The sequence below is a fragment of the Balaenoptera ricei genome, chromosome 19, assembly GCF_028023285.1.
Source record: "Balaenoptera ricei isolate mBalRic1 chromosome 19, mBalRic1.hap2, whole genome shotgun sequence".
NCBI lineage: Eukaryota > Metazoa > Chordata > Mammalia > Artiodactyla > Balaenopteridae > Balaenoptera > Balaenoptera ricei.
This window is the reverse complement of record NC_082657.1, coordinates 19,057,712-19,081,984: the sequence shown is the minus strand read 5'-3', so window position 1 is coordinate 19,081,984 and position 24,273 is coordinate 19,057,712. Positions and strand designations below refer to the sequence as shown.

The window sequence follows — 24,273 nt, the reverse complement described above, 5'->3', positions numbered from 1 at the left end:
CTGCTGGCGGGAATGAAAAATGCTACAATCACTGTGGAAAACTGGTCATTTCAAGTTAACATATACCTCCTGCATAACCCAGCAATTATACTCCTAGTTAATTACCCAAGTAAAAATATATTTACACAAAGAACTGTACACAAATGTTCACAGTTGCTTTATTCACAAAGCCACAAACAGGAGACTACCAAATGTCCTGATTCCAGGTGTTGCATGTAATCAACAGTTTATTCTTTATCGCTGAACAGCGCCCCGTGGCATGCCCCTGCCGTACTTTGTTTAGCAGTTCACCCAGTGAAGGGCACGTGGGTTGTTTCCAGTTTGGGGATACCGCAAATAAAGTTGCTGTGTACATCTGTTTACAGGTTTTTGAGAGAACATAAGTTTCCATTCCTCTAAGATAAATGCCCAGGAATGCAATTGCTGAATCATGTGCTAATTACATGGTAATTCTATGGTTAGTTTTATAAGGAACTGACAACAAACACTGTTTTCCAGAGTGGCTTTTATATTCCCACCAGCAGTGGATGAGTGAACCAAGTACCCCACATCCTCACTGGCATTTGGTGGTTTCACTTTTCACTAATTTTTATTTTAGCCATTCTGATAGGCGCATAGCGTTATCTCACTGTGGCTATAATTTGCATTTCCCTGATGGGTGATGACCTTGAACATCCTTTCATGTGCTTATTTGCCACATCTAAATGCTCTTCAATGAAATGTCTGTTCATTCCCTTTGCCCATCTTCTTATTGGTTTGTTTTCTTTCTTTACTATCGAGTTTTGAAAGTTCTTTATATATTCTAGATTCTGGCCCTTTGTCAGATATGTGCTTTGCAGGTACTTTCTTTTAGTCTGTAATCTGCCTGTATAGCTTCTTTGCATGGGTTTCCACAGGACAAGTTTGTAATTTAGAAGTCCAGCTTATCCATTTGCTCTTTATGGATCATGCTTTGGGTGTCAAGTCTAAGAACTCTTTGCTTAGCCCTGGATTCCAAAGATTTCTTCCTGTTTTTTTCTAAAAGTTTTATAATTTTACATTTTACGGTTAAGTCTGTGATCCATTTTGAGTTAATTTTTGTACAGGGTGTGAGTTTATGTTGAGGTTCATTTTTTTGCCTGAAGATGTCCACTTGCTCCAGCACTGTTTGTTGAAAAGGCCGTCCTTCCCCCACCAACTTGCTGTCAGTCAACCTCAGTTGACTATATATGTGTGGGTCTATTTCTGGGTTCTCTGTCTGTCCCAGGGATCTGTGTGTCTGTCCCTCCACCAGGGCCACACTGTCTTGATTACTGTAGCTACACAGTTAGCCTTAATATTGGGTAGAGTGATCCTAATTTATTCTTCTTTGCCAGGATCGTTTTAGATATTTTAGGGCCTGCGTCTTTCCATATAAATTTTAAAATAAGCTTGTCTAGACTGTCTACAAAAACTTTGTTAGGATTGTGATAGGAATTGCATTAAAACTGTAGATCTGGGGAGAAATAACATCTTTACTAGGTTGAGTCTTCACGATCTGATATATCTAAGTATTTACGCATTCTTTGACTTTTTTCATCATTTGGTGATTTCCAGCATACAGATCCTGTCCACGTCTTGTTTAGTGTATACCTAAGTAGTTCATTTTTTTTTTTGAGCAGTTGTAAATGGCGTTGTATACATAGCATGTGTTCATTCATGTGCTAGCTGTCTAACTCAGTGTGTATGTCCCATGCTAAGAAAATTAATTTGACTTTACAAAACAGATATAATGGTGTTATCCTTTGTACTGCAAGATAATACTACTTTATTAAAAAAGCTTCACCATGGATGTCTCTAACCTAAGAATATTGAAATGACTGAGTTTTTCATTCACTTGTAGCTTTTTCAGCTACAGGGTATTGTGTACATTGGGATGTACAACTTTTCTTCTGTCCGCATGCTGCTGGATACATACAGTCCAAAAACTGACTTCCCCAAGGTGGGCTGCTGTGAAAAACAAAGGGATTAAAAAGGCAGATGCTGTTTCAAAGGATGTGATGTGAATGAAGTAGCACAGCCCTCAGGCCCATCAGTGACTGTATGGCTGGAAGCAGTTACTGTGTCTCTGCTGTCCTTCTGGTCATTTACCCACTCTGCTCTCCCCCACCTCACAGTTCATTAATTGTAGCAAGAAACTGAATTACACATTACAGCATCTGTTGAATTTATTGGATAAATTTATGTTCCTTGCTCTTTTAAAGCCTACTATCTTTTTCTCTTTTTGTAATTTCTCAAAAAGACACAAAAGTAAATTGCTTCATGCTGTGATTAAATTAAAACTATTCTTCTAGCCCAGTGGTGTGTTTAGAGTTTGCTCAGCGATGCAGAATAAACCGCTGATTACACACAACAACCTGGAAATCAGGCTGAGTGAACAAAGCCAATCCCCAAAGGTTCCATGCTGTATGATGACTTTTATATAACATTTTTGAAATGACAAAATATTAGAACTGGAGAACAGATTAGTGGTTGCCAGGGGTCAGGGATGGTGGGTTGGGGTGACAGGGAGAGAGGTGGGTGTGATTATAAAAGGCAACATGAGTTATTCTCCTTGTAAGGAGAGAACTGTTCTGTACCTTGAATGTGGTGGTGGACACACAAACCTACACATGTGATAAAACTAAACAGAACGCAGGACAGTAATGGAAATACAAACAAAAATAAACGAATGGGACCTAATGAAACTTAAAAGCTTTTGCACAGCAAAGGAAACCATAAACAAGATGAAAAGACAACCCTCAGAATGGGAGAAAATATTTGCAAATGAATCAACGGACAGAGGATTAATCTCCAAAATATACAAACAGCTCATGCAGCTCAATATCAAAAAAACAAACAACCCAATCAAAAAATGGGCGGGGGCTTCCCTGGTGGCGCAGTGGTTGAGAATCTGCCTGCAAGTGCAGGGGACACGGGTTCGAGCCCTGGTCTGGGAAGATCCCACATGCCACGGAGCAACTGGGCCCGTAAGCCACAATTACTGAGCCTGCGCGTCTGGAGCCTGTGCTCCGCAACAAGAGAGGCCGTGATGGTGAGAGGCCCGCGCACCGCGATGAAGAGTGGTCCCCACTTGCCGCAACTAGAGAAAGCCCTCGCACAGAAACGAAGAACACAGTCATAAATAAATAAATAAAAGAACATGAATTTCTAAAAAAAAAAATGGGCGGAAGGACTTCCCTGGTGGCGCAGTGGTTAAGAATCCGCCTGCCAGTGCAGGGCACATGGGTTCCAACCCTGGTCCAGGAAGATCCCACATGCTGCGGAGCAACTAAGCCCATGCACCACACTACTGAGCCTGCATGCCACAACTACTGAAGCCCATGCGCCCAGAGCCCATGTTCCACAACAAGAGAAGTCACTGCAATGAGAAGCCTGCGCACCACAACGAAAGAGTAGCTTCCACTCGCCGCGACTAGAGAAAGTCTGCACACAGCAACGAAGACCCAACGCAGCCAAAAATAAGTTAAAAAAAAAAAAATGGGTGGAAGACCTAAATAGACATTTCTCCAAAGAAGACATACAGATGGCCAAGAGGCACATGAGAAGATGCTCAACATCACTAATTGTTAAAGGAATGCAAATCAAAACTACAATGAGGTATCACCTCACACCACTTAGAATGGGCCTCATCAGAAAATCTACAAACAATATATGCTGGAGAGGGTATGGAGAAAATGGAACCCTCTTGACTGTTGGTGGGAATGTAAATTGATACAGCCACTATGGAGAACAGTATGGAGGTTCCTTAAAAAACTAAATAGAGAATTACCATACGACCCAGCAATCCCACTACTGGGCATATACCCTGAGAAAACCATAATTCAAAAAGACACATGCAAGGCTTCCCTGGTGGCGCAGTGGTTAAGAATCCACCTGCCAATTCAGGGGACATGGGTTTGAGCCCTGGTCCAGGAAGATCCCACATGCCACGGAGCAACTGAGCCCATGGGCCACAACTACTGAAGCCTGCACGCCTAGAGCCCATGCTCCGCGACAAGAGAAGCCACCACAATGAGAAACCTGTGTATGGCAACGAAGAGTAGCCCCTGCTCACTGCAACTAGAGAAAGCCCACGCACAGCAACAAAGACCCAATGCAGCCAAAAATAAATAAATTAATTAATTAATTAAAAAAAGACACATGCACCCCAATGTTCATTGCAGCACTATGTACAACAGCCAGGACATGGAAACAACCTAAATGTCCATCAACAGAGGAATGGATAAAGAAGATGTGGTACATATATACAATGGAATACTACTCAGCCATGAAAAGGAATGAAATTGGGTCATTTGTAGAGACATGGATGGACCTAGAGACTGTCATACAGAGTGAAGTAAGTCAGAAAGAGAAAAGCAAATATCGTATATTAACGCATATTTGTGGAATCTAAAAAAATGGTAGAGATGAACCGGTTTGCAAGGCAGAAATAGAGACACAGATGTAGAGAACAAATGTATGGACACCAAGGGGGGAAAGGGGGAGTGGGATGAATTGGGAGATTGGGATTAACATATATACACTAATATGTATAAAACAGATAACTAATGAGACCCTGCTGTATAGCACAGGGAACTCTACTTCACCTTGCTGTACAGTAGAAACTAACACAACACTGTAAAATAACTATACCCCATTTAAAAAAAAAACAAAACTAGACAGAACACGTAAATAAACACACGTGCAGGCATGTGCGCACACACACACACAAGCACAAATAAAACCGGGGAAATATGAGTAAGACGCATGGATTGTATCCGTGGTAATATCCTGGTCGGGATATTGTACTGTGTTTTGCAAGCTATTACTATTGGCGGAAACAGGGTAAAAGGCACAGGACTCCCTCTGTGCTTGGAGGGAGGGTCCTCCCGCAGAGGGTGCACCAACGGGAGCAAAGGCAGTGGGCAGTGGCTCTTGCCTGCATCCTCCCAAGGGACCACAGCCACATGGACGGAGACCCCTGGGCATGTCTGTTCATAAGCTCCTGCCTTGTGACTCAGGGGCCTTGAGAGCCACTGAAACACTAAGCCCGCGTTCGTGACCCTGTTCCCTGATCTGCCCATTCAGAGAGCAGGCAGCCGGAGCCAGATCCTGCATGAGTGTCCACTTTCCTCTACCTTGAGCTGTATCTCAGGGGACACCTACAACCAGCCACTCGGCCGTTAGCTGGCTGAGAAGCAGACAACTTTCCTAAGGGGAAAAAGAAGAATTTGCCCTCTACCCCCATCCCCCAACAGAAGAAAAGCCAAACCTTTTGAGCTGGAGCACATTTGGGGCACTGGCACAAGGGGTGACAAAATTCAAGATCCACCACCCTGAAAGCATCCTCCGCTTCATCCAGGTCCTCCTCCGTCCACTCCAACAGGTAACGCACCTGGCGCCGGGCAGTAAGGAGAAATAGGGACTTAAAACCCATCCTCAGCTTCTTTACAAGTTATGGTATCTTAGACAGACAGACAGACACACACACACACACACACACACACACACACACACTTCTCTAATCAGGACCTATTGATACATTTCCTCAACCACCAAAGTAACTTATAAATGATGGAATCCTCTTGAGGATTCCAGGGTTCACCTGTGCTCAAGCCTTGCTCAGTCCTTTCAGTAGTGACACAGAGAGACTGAGCTCCCATTTCTGCAGCTTGCGTTAGACTCTTTTCTTCTATCTTAAAAAGGGGCAGAGCGGTGTTGCTTCAGGGTGACGGCTTTAGAGCCCTAGTCCTGGAGCATCTCGTGAGCATCTCGTGTGCACCTCCTCTTACGTCATCTCACTGTCTGCTTTCAACAACCGGTCCGTCTCATCCTACGGGGGAGGAGACTCACTCCGGGGGCCACTGGTTCAAGGCCACAGGATGAGGAGGTGGTGGCCAGAACCTCATCACAGGCTCTCTGATGCCACGCCAGTGTCCTTTCCACTTTAAGGCCCTAGCCCGCAGGTGAAAGCACTGAAAAGACCCCTAAGAGGTCAAATTTATGTTCCGGTAAACACAAGTTTCTAGGATATTAAACGTGAGAAAAGAAAACAATATAAATTCGTTTCTAGGCCTGGTTCTGAGCACTGAGGAAGTCAGCAAAAGCCTGCAAGGAGTGACAAAGGGCCCCAGGAAGACCCGTGCAATCCCAAACATCCCCCGCTCCAGGTCCCTTCCACGTTTCTGACAACAGATGCTCCTCAGGGTGGAAACACCAAAGGCCTCACCTGAACCGGGACCTCACCTAACAGACTGGCGGGGACGGACCGGACCGAGGGCAGTTCCTCTTGGTGATTAGAAGGAACAAGACAGGGGAAGGGAGCCGAGGGGCGGCACCCTCGGGCACAGAGCAGACGCATCATGACACAGGGATGGTCACAGTCTCTTCTCCACACTGGCTCTCGCCGCGGCTCATAGGGAGCCTGAGGAACTCTTCCTTTGCTTCCCCCCAAGAACAGTGGGTGCCCTGGGGCTGGTCTCTCAAGGGGAGCAACAGCCAGATCCAGATGCCTGTGTCCTCCCCACCGAGTAACCATGTGTCAGGCTGATGGATTCACAGTGGCCTCTGGGCAGAGGCTAAGACACTGCCAACTACCTTCCGATTCTTAATACCCCGGAGGCTGTGATGATCAGATGCCAGGAACTTCTGTCCACCACCTCAAGCTCCATCACTGGCAAAAAGCACTCTTGAAACACACATCCCTGTGAAGCGCTCTTGTAAATCTGATCCACTCAGGCCTCCTAATCTGGTAAGCGCTAATTCACCCCTCCTTTTAAAGTGGAAGATAGAACAAATTCCTTTCAGGAAGCCAAAGGCAAGCCAGGGGAACTGCCCATGGGCGTCTCCAGTGATCTCATCATAGATGTTCCCTGACACCTTAGCACCATCTCGTTCGGACACTTGCTTGTGAGTCCTTGGAGCCCCAAGTCTGAGACTCAGCCTCCCAGCCAGGGATTCACACCGCCCACAACTCCTGCAGGGCCACACCAACGCCCTCTGGGCTCTGGCCTCCCCTTCGCCACCTCCACCCTTCCCCACCCGGTCTGTTCACCCTGCTCCCAGCTAGTGGACTCTGGCCCCGAGCCCGCACTCTGTGCCCCTGGACACAGGCTGGTCCTCTTGCCAAGATCGCTGCCCTCCTGGAATATGAATGTCTAAAGGGCAGGGATAGGCTCACACTGCAGCTTTATTCCACCCGCCTCGTTACTTGCAGGGGGCACGTCACATCCCATCACCAAGTACTCATGAAATGCACCCCTTCTGCGTGAACGTGAACAAAGAACCCTGACAGCTCCTGACTCACCTGGAGACAAGACACATGAGCACAGCTGCTTAAGCCGAGAGCAAGCTGCTTGAAATTCACTTCTAAAAACTCACCATTTCTAGGTCACCATCAGCAATGGCTCTTAAAAGTTTTTCTACCTTAATAAAAGGAAAAAGAATGTAAGGAAAATTATAATAATACAATAAGACTAGAAATAATAAAAACAACCTTCTGAAAACCTAGTAGCTTTCCTGTCTCTTGATCTCATTCAGTATCTTTCAAACACATCCCCAAAGTTGTTCAGAGAGGGCAACCAGGAGGGGCCGGCGTGCACCTTCCGTGTAAGTTCTGTAAGATGACCCGCCATTCACGTGGCACGGTGGGACGACAGCCACCTGGGAGCACAGGCGCTTCCTAAGAGGGCAGAAACCCTTCAGAACTGCATCTATTCAGCTCTCACTATCTGCCAGCTACAGGAACCATGAGGGCAGGCACCCCCCTAGGAACGACTCCAGGCCTCTGTTAGGCTCTGGAGCACGCCTCTTGGCTTTCTCTGCTGTGGTTCTGCATCGGGCTAGGCTTACTGGACCCTCCGAGAGCAGGTCACAGCCTGCAGGTGACAGGGGAGGAGGAGCCCGGGGTGGAGTCAGTGAGGGCTCCCCATCCGCAGGGGATGGGCACATCCACGCCACGGTCTGCTCTGTGGGCTGACGATGGACAAGGTCTAAGGTAGGTTAGACGGAAAAGAACACACAAACAAACAAAACAGGCTATGAGTCAGCGTTTACAAAACGCAATGTGTGAGAACATGTGCACGTCTACGTAAACTCTGCAGGAAGTCAGGAACGAGACACATCAGGTTAACAGGGGCGCTGACGGAGCGGGAGATAAGGGCAGAGAATTTACTTCGTAAAATGATCTTAAAGCAGTGGACCTACAGGTGACTTTACCTGTACTTTTCTTAGAATAGCCCCCCATCTCTCTCTCACACACACACACACACACACACACACACACACACACACGTCCGTCCGTGAAGGGCAAGCAGGGTGAGGCTGGCCGGGCTCCCCTCGAGGGCACTGACCTTCACCACAGCAGACACGCTGCCCCAGAGGCGGCGAGCAGGCTGGCGGGGTGGCCCTCGCCAGGCCGGGGCTCTCTAGCTGCCCCCAGAACACAGGCCGCCCCCCCGCCCCTCTCTGCCCTCCGGTCCGGGGGCCTCACCTCCCTGTAGTCCTTTCTGGGCTCCTCTTGCCTGGAGCTCAGCGACGCGGAGGAGAAGCTGGAGGCGGAGGAGCCCTGGCTGATGGAATCCACGGAGCACTGAGGGGGCCGCGCAGGCACCTGCAGCCAGGGAGCCCGGTGAGGGGCGGGTGAGGGCCAGACAGAGGCTGGTCTCAAGTAGGGCCGGCAAGCGCAGCCCCGTTCTCTTACCTCTGAAGACTTCTGCCCCCTCTCGACGGACGGATGGTGGGCTTCCATCATGGACAGAATCTAGGAGGCCAAAGGGGACGCGAAAAGTACTGAGATGGGTCGCCAAGGTCTCATCGCCCCTATGGCCCCACTGCACCCACCTCCTCGGAAAGCCACGTGGCCCAGCCAGGCCCTCAGAGAGACAGGGGGGACACCAAGGCCCAGAGCGGCTGGGAACCTACTCAGGACCACGCTAAGTTCAGCAGGAGGAGCCAGTGCTCCCCACGAATGGCTCAGTGGACAAGGGAAGCCCAGGCACAGAGGGGCCTCAAAGGCTGCCTCATCCAGCCTGGGCTGGTGGTCCACGGGCCTGAAGTGTGACCGTTCCACTGGCAGCCACAGGCCTTAAGTGGGACTAGCTCGGAGCTGAGCCCAGAAGGCCGTCTGCTCCTTGTGTCTGCAGAGCTCCCTCGGAAGGGCCTTTGGAGAAGCTCCAGTGCAGAGGTGCCCTCAGCCCCTCATGGGCATCTCAGGCCAAGGGTGGTATCACCCAGTTCCGTGGCTCTGGCTGCTACAAAGCTGAGACCCCGGGAGGGCATGGGCAGCTGAGGCCCCTGGGTCAGGAGCAGGGATTTAAACCTTCAAAAACCACACTCCTACAGGTCTTATGTTGTGTTCTTATCACACACACAAAATAATAATAATAATCTATAAATAAAGAGGGCGGGAGGAAACTTCTGGAGGTGATGGATGTATTTATGGCACAGATTGTGGTGTTGGTCTCATGCGTGTGGACTTGTCTCCAAGGTCATCAAGTTGTATACACTAAATATGTACAGCTTTTTGTATGTCAATCATCCCTCAATAAAGTGGTTTAAAAACAAAAACTGTGCTACTCCTATAAGAAGACATAAACAAACTAAAAGAACTCCCTAGAAGAGGACTGGAAATTATAAAACATCAAGAGGCAGAAAGTAGGGCCTGTGCAAAGGGAGACACTTGGAGACCTGTATTAAAACGGCATCACCTATGTGAGCCACTAGCCGGGATGCTCTGGGCCTCAGGACCTCGGATGGCCATCGCACGTGGCCCTAGGCTTCCTCTGGCTAGTTGGCCAAACACGCTTCTCTGCGGACACCCCTTCAACAGAGCTGCTGCTGGGAAGACCTGGCCTCTGGAAGCTCCCATCGCTCCCCACCTGCTCATGAGCAAGCAGTGCACGACATGTGGCCCCAAACTACGTGCTTCCAGAAATTACCAGCAGGACGTGCTAGTAGTTCATTAATGAATCATTTATGAAGGAAATTACACCCAACGATGTTCGAAGTTGGCCAAATCAGAATAAAGTTTTAGACGCTGAGGGTGAAGGAACAGGAAAACAGAGCTGATGCTTGCTGCTTCCAACACCCCGTCCCCGCTCTTCCCGGCCGGAGCCACCGTCCCATTTCCTCTCACTCCACCTGCCCAGAAACCAACAGCACTCAAAGGCCGGGGCAAACTCTGCTGGGAGCAGCTCTTGGCATGACACTGAGAAAAATGCCTACTAAGATGGAAAATAAGATGAACAGGTAAAACCCATGAACGACCAGGTCCCGAGCGCAGCAGAGAGGATGCGGCCAAGTTCTAGCCTTGGGGACTAATGCACAGTGTGAACAGCACGGCCAAGACCCAAGCTGCGGATGCTGATATTGTTTAAAGTCATACTGCTGCTCCGAGATGAAAAAGGCTACCTTTGAGTTTAATGCACACTTGAGGGGCGTTTCCTTCAGCCTGTTCTGGATCTCTGTGGACGCTCCGTTCTGTAGCAACGTCTCTATGATGCTTTGGTAACCCCAGCGGGCAGCGATGTGCAGGGGAGTGTCTCCTTTCTCGTTACCAATATCTAGTCTGCAGGACTGCACGTCATAGTAGACCAGAGCCTTCACACACTGCAAACAGAATGGGAAAGGCCACCGTGAACTCACACGCCCGGCCTCGGGCAGATCTGTGCAGCCCGCAGCCTCGGCCCACGTCCCAATTCGATCAAGGCGCCATCTGCCAAGCAAACATACAGTAACAGAACATTAGACCTCCAGGGTTCCAGATCACCTGATCAGGACACATCGTTCCTGTTTTTTTTTTTTTAAAGAACCCAACTGTCAATCAATAAGAAATGGCTGAATAAATTGTCACACATCACGTGCAGAAAGGAGTCACCAGAGCAGGCCTGAGACCGCCATCACTGGAAAGGCCTGCTTGCAAGGCTGGCCCCCTTGACTTGCGATGTTCCTTGGGAGCTTGGATTTGGGGAGTGTTCTCACAGTCCCCTGACTGATGAGAGGGGCTCATTGGGCCTAGTTTGTCCAACAGTGGTTTATGCTGAACACCTGCTGTCCTTCTGGGAGTCTGGAATGTTGAAATGTTCTAGGCAAAAGGGTGTTCACACGACCGGCCTCCAACCAAAATCTTGGGCATTGAGTCCCTAATGAGCTTCCCGGGTGGAAAACACTTTGCACGTGTTGTTAACGACTCGTTGCTGGAGGAATAAGCTGTCCTGAGTGACTCCACAGGGAGATGCTCTTGGAAGCCTGCACCTCATTTCCTCCGGACTTCATCCTTGGACCTTCCCTTTGGCTGATTTTGCTCGGTGTCCCTTTACTGCAGTAAATCACAGCTATGAATACAACCATATGCTCATCCTGTGAGCCCTCCTAGCAAACCACTGAACTGGGGAGTGGTCTTAAGGTCCCTGACACAACACACGTCATAGACTTTGTGTAGCGATTACAGAACGGGTTAGATCTACATTTATTGACCTATGGGATATCCATGATTAAGTTAGGAAAATAAGCTGCATAAAATTGTGTAGGGTATGATCTCGTTTTCGCTCATCAACCACCTAACCCAGGCTCAACCCACGTCTGTATAAATCTACCCGGATATTACCATGGAGAGAAGCGAGAGAGTGGTTAGGAAAAAAAGTAACACACACACACACACACACACACACACACACACACACAGAGTTAAATATTAAGCAAACACGGAAATGATGAAATTCCTTGATATTTCTGTAAAAATATAAAATGTAAAAATTGAGTATGAAGAAAGGTAAGAAGCAGATGGTAGCGGGGATGAATGCACATGATTTCATTTCAGGAAAAGACAATTACGTTTTTGATTTCTGTTATTTCAATACAGCATCTGTAATGTGTTTTTAAATTTTTTAATTAAAAAAATTATCTGCCAAATGCTCCAATAACTGTCGACATAAAATACGACATTCAGCCAACTGGAAATTCACTCTTCTCTGTGAGAAAGGGTAAACACGGCCGCCCTCGGCGCAGCAAGGACCACTTACGTCTTCGTGGCCGTAGGTGCAGGCCAGGTGCAGAGGGGTGTTGCCGTTGTTGTCTTGCACTTCGGCGCTGGCTTTGTAGTGCAGCAGCAGCAGCTTCCAAAGGAGAGGGGAGCGCAGTGAGCACCAGCAAGCCCAGGAGAGCAGGCGCGTGCTTCCGCAGGAGCACGGCCTCCAGCCTCACAGCGGGAAGTCGCTGGTCTCCATTTTCAACCTTATCTACTTACACTACAATTAAAATTATGTCAACCCTATAATAGAAAATAATCTGAAAAGGAATATATACTATATATATATAGAGAGAAAAACATTATATATATATACACACACACATATATATCTGAATCACTTTGCTATACACCTGAAACTAACCCACTGTAAATCAACTATACTTTGAAACAAAAAAATTTTTACATTTTAAAAAACAAAAGCAAAAAATATTATCATCACTCTCATCCTTCCTGATAAAAAGTTTAGAGATTACTAAAAAAAAAAAAAAAAAAAAAAGAGTGGATATATGTTTATGAATAACTGATTCACTTTGCTGAACACCTGAAACTGACACAACATTGTAAATCAACTCTACTCCAATACAAGTTAAAAAAAGAAAAAAGAAAGAAAGAAAAACAACCCCCATCAATCACTAGCAGTAACTGAGGCACTTTATGTACCAAACAACTTAAGCTGAAATTGAAACATCACTGATTGGCAAAATAATTTTGCCTTTCTAGTTTCTGGCCCGTCTTCTCATCAGTAGGTGTTAAGTCTACGGCAAAGTCCATCTCGGGGCCCTATTTAAAATATTTCTAGTATCCTGGGGGTGGGTGAAGGAAAATCCTATCTCATTATTAAAAAGTATGATACCAAAAAAAGTTTAGAGATTAAAAAAAATCTACAGCCCTACCCTTCTTCCCCCATATTACCGTGACATTTCAAATCTACACCTAACAGCTTTTGCCCAGCAGACCCTCGGCAAGGTGCCTAAGACCCCAGCCCTCCCTGCGGCCCGACCAAGCCAGCGTGGAACACAGGAGGGGCCAGCCCTGCCAAGCCGCGCGCAGAGCCCAGCCCGTCCGAGCCCAGCTGCTCACCGTCACGCTCTGACAGCCCTTCTGACACGCGAGATGGAGCGGCGTGGAGCCATGGTAGTCTGTAGCGTTCACCACCGCGCCCTTGGAAACCAGAAAGTCGATGAGGGACGCCTGCCCTACAGAACAGAAGGGAAGAGAGCAGGCTTTCCAAACCCTGCAAGCGAAGCCACGGCACTATTTCACCCTCTCATCCCCCGGCACAAGACACGCCGGGAGGCATTTTTCTGCTTGGGGGGAACCAGTGCTAACGTGAAGTCAGACTCTGCAGATTCCAAACACTCTGGGGTGGCCCCTGGAGGGGACTCGGCTCCAGTCCAGCCCCCAGCCACAGAAGGTAGGAGAAAAGAGCCTTAGACGTCCGCAGAAGAGTCCATGGTGCATCAATCCACAGGATGGAATATTGTGCAACCAGTAAAAAAATACTGACATGGAGAAATGTTTTGCATGTCGCTGAGTGAAAAAAGCACCGTACAGAAAAGTATGATCCCCACAGCATCATCTATTTTATACACACACACTCACAAGCATGCTGACATTTCAGACAGTCATGAATCAAAATGATCTCTGGGAGACAGAAGGATGGCGGGTGATACTACAGATGTTTGTGTTTGTGTTTTCTACCTTGAATGCGCACATTTTTTTTTTGCATGTGCACTTTAAAAGACAGTATAGCACAGAGAACTATATTCAATATCCTATGATGAACCATACTGGAAAAGAATGTTTAAAAAAAAAGAATAATAAAATAAATTAAAGACACTAAAGTTATTTTTTTAAAGGAGGAGTATAAGAACCCCAATTCTGAGGCCATTCTCATAGTGCAGATTCAAGCCTTCCCTGGCTGGACCACCAGCCCAGGGGCAGCACCAGGCATCCACACGGTGAGACCCAGCAGCCACCCTCTCTCTGCAGGGCCGCCCTCGGCCCCATCCCTTTGCCCACGTACCGCAGAGGGCAGCCACATGGAGCGGTGTATGACCCCTGTCGTCTCTGGAAAATGGAGTAACAATGGAGGGGTCATTCAGCCTCCTAAAAGAGAAAGAGGATACAGAGAAATACACCAGGGTCCTGGGACAAGAAGACAGATCTCCGGGTATGATCCAAGCTGGGTCTCCTCTACCGTGTCCCAGAGAGCAGAAGCCCCGACTTCCGCAGGGCCTCTCTCCCCGCCCACCCCTCCAGGCCTTGACAACCAGCAAAAGAGCCCAATAAGGATAAGGGGAAACCAAAAAGGTTACAGGCAGGAGCTGACAGTCCTCCCATCCTAAAACCCACTTTCCGAGCCTGGGGCACGCCCTCTGCCCATCTCCCCTGGTAAAGCAGCAGAGCAGGGTGCCAGGTATGTTTACAATCTTTATTCCACCTGATTCTCCAAAGGGGCAGGCGTTACTCTCTCCACTTCACAGCAGAGGAAGCAGAGTGCAGCGAGGATAAGTTCCTTATTCCAAATCTCACAGCAAACAAGTGGGAAAGTTCCGCCCAGGCCCCGAGTCTCCCCCTTCCTGGCACTGAGCCCACATAGGACCCTCGTACCCAGAGACGAGTTTCTCACAGTCATCACAGAAGCACAGAGGGTGACACATCTTTTGGACGGCGTCTTTATCTCGGTCTTCCTGGCTCAGAACTCTTTCCACTTCTTTCTGGTTACCTGATGCGATGTGCTAAAAAGTGACATCAAAAGCACTACTGATATGAAGGAACTATTCGCTCTCCAAGGTGTGAATTTTCTGAGCTTCCTTACAGAAACACACATCTACGTATGGATGGATGAAACAATTTGCTCTCTGGGACTTGTTTCAAAATAATTTGGGTGGATGGGGAAAAGTGGGGGGGGGGGGATAGAAATGAAACAGGATTGGGAGATGGCTACGCAGGGGTTCCTTCATTGCACTACTCTCTTTTATTTTTATAAATGTTAGGGTTTTTCCAAAACTAAAAAAAACAACAATATGACAAAATTTCCAGAGCAACAGGAGTAGGGGGGCAATACATCCTGAGCTTTGGTGTAGATTTTGACCCCTCATTAGAGGGTCAAATCGTCTTGTAATCTAATAGAGCCTTGGTTTGCAGAACAGCTGCAATTATCACAAGACCCCATCAACAAGCAAACCTGCAGGGCTCACCCCTGTGATGCCTGGATGTATTCCCCACAGGGAGTGAGATGTTCTGAGGGGTGCATAGCTCTGGGTCCTCCATGGAACCCACTCTGGCCCCGGGTGGCCCTCTGACGACTGCCTCGTAGGGAACCTCGCCAGCCTCCCAGCGGCAGATCAGATCTGAGGAAGGAGCTGCCTGCCTGTGCCTGAGGATCAAACCACCACCACGTGCCTTGCTCCCAGCCCAGCACACTCACACAAACATCTGCAACTGGGGCTCCCTGAGCCGAGAAGAGGCACCAGTTCTGGCAGAGCTGCCAGTGAGGTGCCACTGAGCTGACTGTGAAGGACCGGCCATGTTTCGCCAAAGGGGGAGAGGAGGACAGCCGGGCAGAGGGTTCCACACGCAGGGCCCGGTGCCCTCGCTATGCTGCCCAGAGGGGCTACAGCGCAGCTCACGTCGGGGGAGACGGGCAGCCGAGCTGATCCAGCGTCCCTATCCCTCCCTCGAGCACAAAACGAACTCCTGCATTGAACTACGCGGACCACCCTGATGGATTCTACAGAGGTGTGGGAGGATGGAGGGCCCCTCACACATCTGTGCCCGCAGGACCTCTGCGTGTCTTACCTGAAACAAGCAGTCAATGGGAGTCGAGGTCATCTGAGACAGCAAGCTCATTCTCTGCTTAAGGAACAGTCTGTCGCCAAATCCCTCGGACTCCTGCGGGAAAAGCCGACAATCCGTTTTATCACACGTCATGAGCTGTCAGTGCAGATCCTTGAAAACAGAGGACCCAGGAACGATCCCTGCTGTTTCCCACAAAACAAGACCGGCAGTGCCTCTCTCTGCCCCAGGGAGCCGCACAACAGACCCTCATCAGGCTGGGAGAGGGGCTCCCCGTCTGCCTCTCCAGGAAGTGGGGCTCTGATGACAGCTTCCCGGCAGGAATCTGGGAGGGGGCAGCATGCTGGCTCCGTGTGTGTGTGTGTGTGTGTGTGTGTGTGTGTGTGTGTGTGTGGAATGTGGCATCTCTAAGTGTGGAATGTGGCATCTCTCAGTGTGAAATGTGGCATGCACACAGCACCATCCCCCACGTGGAAACCTGGATTGTCCCGGCCTCCCCCTCCTCTCAGAACATCTGTCCTAATGCCTGCAGAGCCCCTGTCCGCTGCATGTTACCTGGGCCCACAGAGGAACCATGTGACAGGCTGGTCTACCCTTCCCAGTGTGAACCAGCAAGAGAGAGAAGGGTCCTGCTTTTTGAACATACTTACTAAGACATCAGACAACACGGCCACTGGCCCAAAATCCAATAAAATATGGGGTCCACCCCAATGAATAAACTCAGTTCTTCATAGTGCAGGTAATTTTTACCTAGATATAGAAATCTAAAAATGTATCCTTTCTCTATGAAATCATTTCTAGTGAGACACTTCAATGCTCACTTGAGCACCTGTGACTAAATTGGTAACAAATTAACTTCCTTGAAAAGAATCTTGGTGGGAGACAGATGGAATTGTTTCCAGCCAGCTGCTGCCAGAAGAACTCACCAAACCCTGAGAAAATTATGGGAACATTTCTCTCTGTGGCCCCCTAGGTTCTGATGAAGAGGTCCAGTTAAAGAGAGAGCTGTCAGCACTTCTGGGGCCCACTGCCAAGCAGGGCCCCTCACGCCAGCCGCCCTCACGGGGGCGTCTTGGCAAACAAACACCAACCCTCAGACGTAGAGCCACCTTTGCTCCCAGTCGGTATATGCTGTGTAAGGCTCGATCAATCTGTTTTATTCAGGGATTTACAGCTGAGCTGTAAATCAGAGAAACATCAACGACCTTATTGTTCAGGTAAATTTGGGGCTCTTTCCTCCACTTAGGTGACTGAAGGGCACTGATGAAAAGAGGCAGGTCTTCCAGGACTGACTGGTCAGGGAAGGATGAGCAACCAGAAGAGATAGCATATCAGCTAAGACCAATTCGGGAAAAGGGTAAATACTATTTATTGGAAGCCCAGTATTGTGAAAAAGACCTCCAAAGCTGGAGCAGAGAAGGGTGGAGAGCCTTTCAAGGTTCTCCTCCATTTTTTTCTGTCCACAAAGGTAAATCTAGAGTCATCCCAGTAATGGTTATTTTCAAAAAAGCTCAAGTCTTCATTAATGAACATGCTTAAAGAATGTTTACGGTCATCTCAAGTATGATTATGTCTTGGGGAGAAAATTTCTGGGAAACTACATTATAGTATATAAAGAGTCAATAGTAAAACATTATTTGATTTCCTAACACTTAGTCCTTAATGCTTTTCAGAAACCTCACCTGCTGTGTGGAGATACACTTGGGCTCTTTCCCCGGGAAATTCTATCAATACCAACAAGCAGCCGTGGCCTCGCACTTTCCTAGATGGAACTGCACTAAGGCACAGGCAATGCCACAGACGGAATCCCAACGCTGGCATCACAAAAGACAAGGAAGCCACAACACCTGCTCTGTCCATAAAGGTAAAAGGACATCTCTCAGGCCTGAGCCACTCAAGACCCAAGGCTGGGGCTCCATGGCCAGCCGAGAGGATGATGCAACCTTGTCGCAAGTCCAGGGGGACCAACCACCCTCCAATCCGGGAGGGCAGGACCAGGGTCTGACAGCCCAGACAAGAGGGGCGCACTGGGCTGTGTCCCCCCCTTGCCCACCCAAGCTCATGGCCATCCTTGGGGCTATCCACGCAGGATGCACCAGAGAGCCAGGAAACAGAGACATCCAGATGCAGGTGTTGCAAGATCAAGGAAGGGCATCAGTATCACTTCACACTTTGAAAAGGCACTTTCAAATATGCCATTTGATCCTCGCAACCACCTGGCAGGGGTGAAATACACAACACGATCCCCAGTGTAGACAGGAGGGACAGAGGCTCAGAGAGACAAACAGACTTGCCCAAGGGCTGGACGCAAACCAACACCAGCGCAAGAGGGGCCGCCCCTCAAACACTCCCACAAGCCCACTTGGAATATTTTCTGAAGGAAAAGTGTGCGTGAGAAGCTGCCTGTTAGAGTTTGGTCAACTACCTCTCTACTCTCTGACCAAAGGCCTTCAAGCATTGGACTTCCTGCCTACATGCCACAGAAAGTAAGAAAGCAGGATGGCTGTGGTACAGGATGGGTGCAGCAAGGGGGGACGGGAGCACCTTCAAGAGGTGGGCACTTCCCTCCAGGTGACAAGGGGCACCCCTGGCCCCAGCAAGGAGCATCAGGCAAGTCCTCTGCAGGGTAGTGGGTCCAGGAGGGGAGACCCATCAGAAGGAAAGAACCAGAAGGGCAGGGCCATGATGGAAAACCTCCACAGGCACCACGGGAACAACACGTGTTCCTAGAACCTCACAGAAGACAATTCAAACTAAGAAATCTTGCTGCCCAACTCTGGAAGTGAGTAGCATTTCTTTTTTTTTTTTTTTTTACAAATTTATTTATCTATTTATTATTTTATTTTTGGCTGCACTGGCTCTTTGTTGTTAGGCGCGGGCTTTCTCTAGTTGCGGGGGCCACTCTTCGTTGCGGTGCACAGGCTTCTCATTGCTGTGGCTTCTCTTGTTGCGGAGCACGGGCTCTAGGCGTGCCGGCTTCAGTAGCTGCGGCATGCACGCAAGGCTCAGTAGTTGTGGCTCATGGGCTCTAGAGCGCAGGCTCAGTAGTTGCGGCACACGGGCTTAGTTGCTCCGCGGCATGTGGGATCTTCCCGGACCAGGGCTCGAACCCGTGTCCCCTGCCTTGGCAGGTGGATTCTTAACCACTGCACCACCAGGGAAGCCCCGAGTGGCATTTCTGACTCTGCAGACCTGTGTGTATGCAGAGGCGTCCGTGAACACACACATGTGCATTCTAGAATGTTAATGATTTCCCCCTAAATTAGAAACAACTTTTCGCGAGAGTCACAGCCAGCCACATCTGAGATGAGATGCACAGCCTCTAATTTCACCTGCGTATGTGTGTGGGCAATCAAATCAGAGCAGAACTTAATTCTTCAGCAAGCACCATGATACTGTCGGGCTACGTGCCAGCAAGTACAGCATAAGCTCAAATTCTGGTTAAAAATATAATTGTATAAGTGCAGAAAAAAGACATATACCAAAATGTTAATAAGTCATCCCCAACTAGTGTGTTTATGGGAGGCTTTTGTTGTCTTCGCTGCTACTTTTTATATTTCACATATTATTTATAAGCAAATAGTTTTCTAATCAGAAGAAGATAGAACTATTCATTTTGGGGAAAAAGTATACAAGGCTATCTACAATACAATTTCAATTATGTAAAGTATACATGGCAAGGAAAAAGACTAGAAAATATATAAACATGTTAACAGTGAATGAACTCAGGGAACTGCTTGTACCCAAGTGCTCCTGTCTGAACAGGCCTATGTTCTTTTCCACATGTTTCAACTTATTACTTTGGGAGCTTCTAACATCAGGGGAAAATTAAGATCAAGTGAATGTTCCATCCTCAGGACTCTTGGTGTTTTTTGTTTTTTTTTTTTGGCTGCGTTGGGTCTTCGTTGCTGCATGCGGGCTTTCTCTAATTGTGGTGAGCGGTGGCTACTCTTCGTTGCGGGGCAGTGGCTTCTCTTGTTGCGGAGCACAGGCTCTAGGCGCGTGGGCTGCAGTAGTTGCAGCATGTGGGCTCAGGAGTTGTGGCTCGCAGGCTCTAGAGCGTAGGCTCAGTAGTTGTGGCGCACGGGCTTAGTTGCTCCGCAGCATGTGGGATCTTCCTGGACCAGGGCTTGAACCCGTGTCCCCTGTGCTGGCAGGCAGATTCTTAACCACTGGGCCACCAGGGAAGTCCCAGGACTCTTGGTTTTTAATACAGAAATCTCTTCATTCGATTGATTTCAACTTTGCAATTTCTGTGAGTACTGTCACGTTTTGCTGGTTGGTATGCAGTGAAATAAGCCAGCAGTGCAATCTTGGTTCAAGAGTCTCACAGTTCTCATGGGAACATAATCACCTCCACTAGCCAAAGCTCACCAACCAACCAAGAAAATAATAATAGGGCCACTGAGTCCTGAAAACTGCAGACGTCAGTAATCTCATCTCTTGCCCATCGTGATCAGGATACCCCAATTCACCGCTTCTAGCTTCCCCTTCTGCCCGTGTGCTTTTGAGGATGACAAGGATTAATGAAGCAGATCAACAATGTGAAAGCCAAGATAACGCACAAACTTTCACAACCTACCGGGTGCTAGTGTTCACTCACTGGGCTGAGGCCCCATTCTCTCGGGAGAGCACCTCTGACTGCCCCTCCCCCACACCACCCTGAGAACCCCATCACACACACGCCGTGACACCCACAAAGAAAGGGCAGAGAAGGAGGGAGGTCTCACCGGTGGCTTAACGGAGAGGCTTCCCTGCCGAATATACTCAACTGCAGCCTCAACTGAGGTCAGGCAGTATCCCAGTTCATCTTTTGCTGAGCTGCTAAATCTGAAGTTTTTGATATAACTCAAATTTGCCATCCTAATAAAAGAAAGAAAAAAGTTTTATTGTTGTATACCCAATTAACACTTTGGCAGAAACAGTGCTATTGGCTCCATCATCAAGTCGGTTAGCTCCAGGGAGCTAGGGCTGCTTCTCCCTGGATCTTTATTTAGAGGGAGCACAATTAGGAAAATAAGTAAAGCTACTTGCGACTTTCCTGGAATGGGCTAGCTTTTAGAAAGCTGGTTATTATAAAGGGAACTTGCATCTCTGTGGGAAAAGGACGGGCTTTGGCGCCAGACAGAATTGGAGTCTGCTTCCCACTCAGCCACTGACTAGCCACATGCTCCAGAATGAGAAACGTAAGCTCGCTGGGCCTCAGTTTCCCCACCTGTACATGGAAGGACAGCCACCCTTTGCAGGACGAAGGCAGGGCAGTACCTGGCTCATAAGGGGCACTCAGTTTCCTAGAGTGACACTAAAACCACCCCAGTGCAGTGCTGCCATTTTGAAAAAGCATTTTAACAAAAAATATTACCAATTAGGGATCTCTGTTTTCACAAGCAAATACAACAGGACTGATAGCAGATCATCAGCACACATGGTCTCCAAGTTAACTGCAAGGGAGAAACACATGTTCAAAGCCATCCTGGGACTCAAATGGACCGACAAGTGTTATCAACTCCCCACCACCATCCAACCCACAAAACCACAATCCAGGAAGATGACACATCAGGGAGAAATTCAATCGCACAATTTCCTTTCTAGTGTCCTGAATAGATGTCAGACTCCAGGGGAAAATGAATGCTTAGCATCCTCAGAACATGTGCAGAAGAAGCAAACTGCAAGCAGACCACCCCTTGCTACCTCCCGGGACAGATAAAGAGCCCGAGGAAGTCGGCAATGGTGGATACAACTTGAAGGTGTGCCAGAGCCACTGCCAAAAGCCTCTTTCCTCCTGGGATCATTTCTGTTTTATACACCTCAGAGTCTAATGCCGATTTGCAGCTTGACTCTATTTTTTTCATTAAAATTTTAAGTAATCCATTCACACATTTAAAATTTCAAACAGTACAAAGAGCAAACCGTGCACATCTCTCCCATCCCTGCCACCCAGACTTCTTTCCCAGAGGCCACTGCTGTTGCTTCCCCCGTACCTGTCCACAGACAGTCTATGATCTCCCCATTGTATATATGGATACAGAGTCGCCCCCCTTTCCGCAATGCTGCTGGAAGGGTACCGTACACACTCCTGTTCATTTCATTCATTGATAATAACGCTTCGAAGATCACCCCCTATCTGCCCACACAGATCTGCCTTCTCATTACTTTTTTCTTATTTTGTTTTTACTTTTTATAATGGAAAATTCTGAATGTTTACAAAATTAGAGAGAACAACTTAACAGTTGAACCCCCATGTTTCCATCACCAGTTTGGCTCGTTTTTGAGGCCGCTGCTTCTCTGCCAGCATTTTCTCACCCTAAAGATGCCCCACCTATCCCCCCCCCCCCGACCCCCATTACTAGGCACCCACTCCTCAGATCAGACTCCGGGGCACTCACACGGAAATGCTCTGCTGCACAACAACCCATCTCTGTGACCCTTTAAGACGGCACTGCTTCTCAACAGATGTTTGCATCTGGACGTATGCAGCCACCCCACTGCCAGCCCCTTCCCCGAGCACACACCTCTCTGGCTGGGAGACTGGGTGATCAGCTGCACCACCTTCCGCAAACAAGCCAGCTTCTGCTGCGGGGACGTGCACCTGTTCAGCTGAGCCAGCTCCCTCTTGGCACGAGGTATGTTGAAGCTGCAAAATAGTTTGGAAAGTGACCACATAAGACCACGGTGTGAGGGCCCTCCTTCTTGGATCTAATCCCATACCTCAGATTCACATTTCTTACAGCAAACCGTAAGTAAAGACAAACAAAAATAGAAACTCAGAAGTAATCTGACTCGGGTCACTGGCAAAACCCAGCAGCTTTCAAGGTGCCAATCAAGCTGCCAGGTGATGTAGCTGCACCAGAAAATTAGAAAAAAAAAATCAGCAATCCTTAGCCCCAGAGTGAAATAGGCCAATGGGCGGGGGGGAGTTTAGACATAAACAGTTTAGATTTTTTTTTTTTTTACTTTTTGGCTGAGCTGCGCGGCATGCGGCATCTTAGTTCCCCAACCAGGGATCGAACCCGTGCCCCTGCAGGGAAGCACGATGTCTTAACCGCTGGACCGCCAAGGAAGTCCCTAGACATTTCTGTAATAAAATGAAACTTAATCCAAAAGGAGATGCCCCTAAGGCAGGGGTCCCTCAGACTGGCAGGTGAGGAGAGACATCTGCGTGCAGGGCCCACTTGGGTGAGCTGCGTGCCTGCCCAGAGACCAGCTGTGTACGACCCCACCCCTTCTGGCTCCCACTCACCGGATGCTGGCAGACGGGTGCAGGAGCACGCCAGCTCCGAAACAGTCGTCTGCCAACTTCAGCCCCTTTATCTTTGGTCACAAATAACTACCCTGCTCCACGGTCTGAACCACGTCAAATCAGTGCCGCCACTGCTGCTTTGGGGGTGGGGGGGGGATGGCGAACGGTGCCCCAGCCCCTGAGGACAACGGCCACAGCAGCGCAAACCCTTACCTGAACTCAGGTTTCACACCAATATCCTTCTGCTGAAGATCTTGAAGGCTCCTTGTGATTTTGTTAAAGGCAGCATCCTAACAAGAGATTTTAATGAAGCTTCAAATGTCTTAAAAGGCTTAGAACAGGGCTTCCGTCCTGGATGATGATGATGGAGAACCTACCTCGCTTGCTTCCATGGTCCCCACATATTTAAAGATCAGGTCGTAAATATCGTGCTGGACATACATCTGTGAAATCAACGGGACCCAGTTCAAGGCATGTGAGTGGGGGGTGGGCAACAAAGGAGCCCCCGGCACTGCCGTCTTCTCTCCCCTCGCTGCCCTGGCCCCTTACCTCTACAGCCTGCTTCATCAGGTTCATCTGGGCCTCCTGCTTGGCGAGCACTTTCTGGAGGACAAGACGAGTACAGTTACAGAGCATGCACTAGCATGTGGGCAAACTGTAAGTCTCTCTCTTTTTTTTTTTTTTGGTTTATTTAGTTGATTCACAATGTTGTGTTAATTTCTGCTGCACAGCACAGTGATTCAGTTATACATATATATACCTTCTTTTTTTTATATTCTTTTCCATTATGGTTTATCACAGGATGTTGAATATAGTTCCCTGTGCTATACAGTAGGACCTTGTGGTTTGTCCATCCTATATATAATAGTTTGCATCTGCTAACCCCAAACTTCCACTCCATCCCTCCTCCAACCCTCTCCTCCTCAGCAACCACCAGTCTGTTCTCTATGTCCGTGAGTCTGTTTCTGTATCGTAGATAGGTTCACTTGTGGCATATTTTAGATTCCACGCATAAGTGATATATGCTATTTGTCTCTCTTTCTGGCAAGTCTCTCTTTTGAACGTCGTGCTGCTTACCAGGTGGGAGTCCCTCAGCAGCTGCTGGAGGCATCTGGTGTAGAGAGCATTCACGGAGTCCTGTGCAACACAGAGCAGACAGAGAGGTCACCCTCATGATCCGAGGCCACGACACAAAACCCAGGAC

At 48.5% G+C, this 24,273-nt stretch overlaps 1 protein-coding gene across 8 annotated transcripts in view; it reads right to left on the bottom strand.

The window, feature by feature from the left end:
* ANKRD27 (ankyrin repeat domain 27) overlaps positions 1 to 24,273 on the bottom strand; it is a 52,155-nt gene that overhangs the window by 10,099 nt on the left and 17,783 nt on the right. For all 8 annotated transcript variants that reach the window (XM_059905839.1, XM_059905841.1, XM_059905838.1 and 5 more), the window contains 17 exons: positions 24,147 to 24,206; positions 23,619 to 23,672; positions 23,447 to 23,512; positions 23,283 to 23,359; positions 22,342 to 22,463; positions 21,192 to 21,270; positions 20,560 to 20,692; positions 15,833 to 15,925; positions 14,642 to 14,769; positions 14,055 to 14,137; positions 13,109 to 13,224; positions 12,021 to 12,113; positions 10,411 to 10,608; positions 8,702 to 8,761; positions 8,492 to 8,611; positions 7,381 to 7,425; positions 5,273 to 5,395 (listed from right to left, as the gene is read on the bottom strand). In XM_059905839.1, the coding sequence (XP_059761822.1) occupies positions 5,273 to 5,395; positions 7,381 to 7,425; positions 8,492 to 8,611; positions 8,702 to 8,761; positions 10,411 to 10,608; positions 12,021 to 12,113; positions 13,109 to 13,224; positions 14,055 to 14,137; positions 14,642 to 14,769; positions 15,833 to 15,925; positions 20,560 to 20,692; positions 21,192 to 21,270; positions 22,342 to 22,463; positions 23,283 to 23,359; positions 23,447 to 23,512; positions 23,619 to 23,672; positions 24,147 to 24,206 (1,650 nt within the window). The remainder of the gene's footprint in view (positions 1 to 5,272; positions 5,396 to 7,380; positions 7,426 to 8,491; positions 8,612 to 8,701; positions 8,762 to 10,410; positions 10,609 to 12,020; positions 12,114 to 13,108; positions 13,225 to 14,054; positions 14,138 to 14,641; positions 14,770 to 15,832; positions 15,926 to 20,559; positions 20,693 to 21,191; positions 21,271 to 22,341; positions 22,464 to 23,282; positions 23,360 to 23,446; positions 23,513 to 23,618; positions 23,673 to 24,146; positions 24,207 to 24,273) is intronic.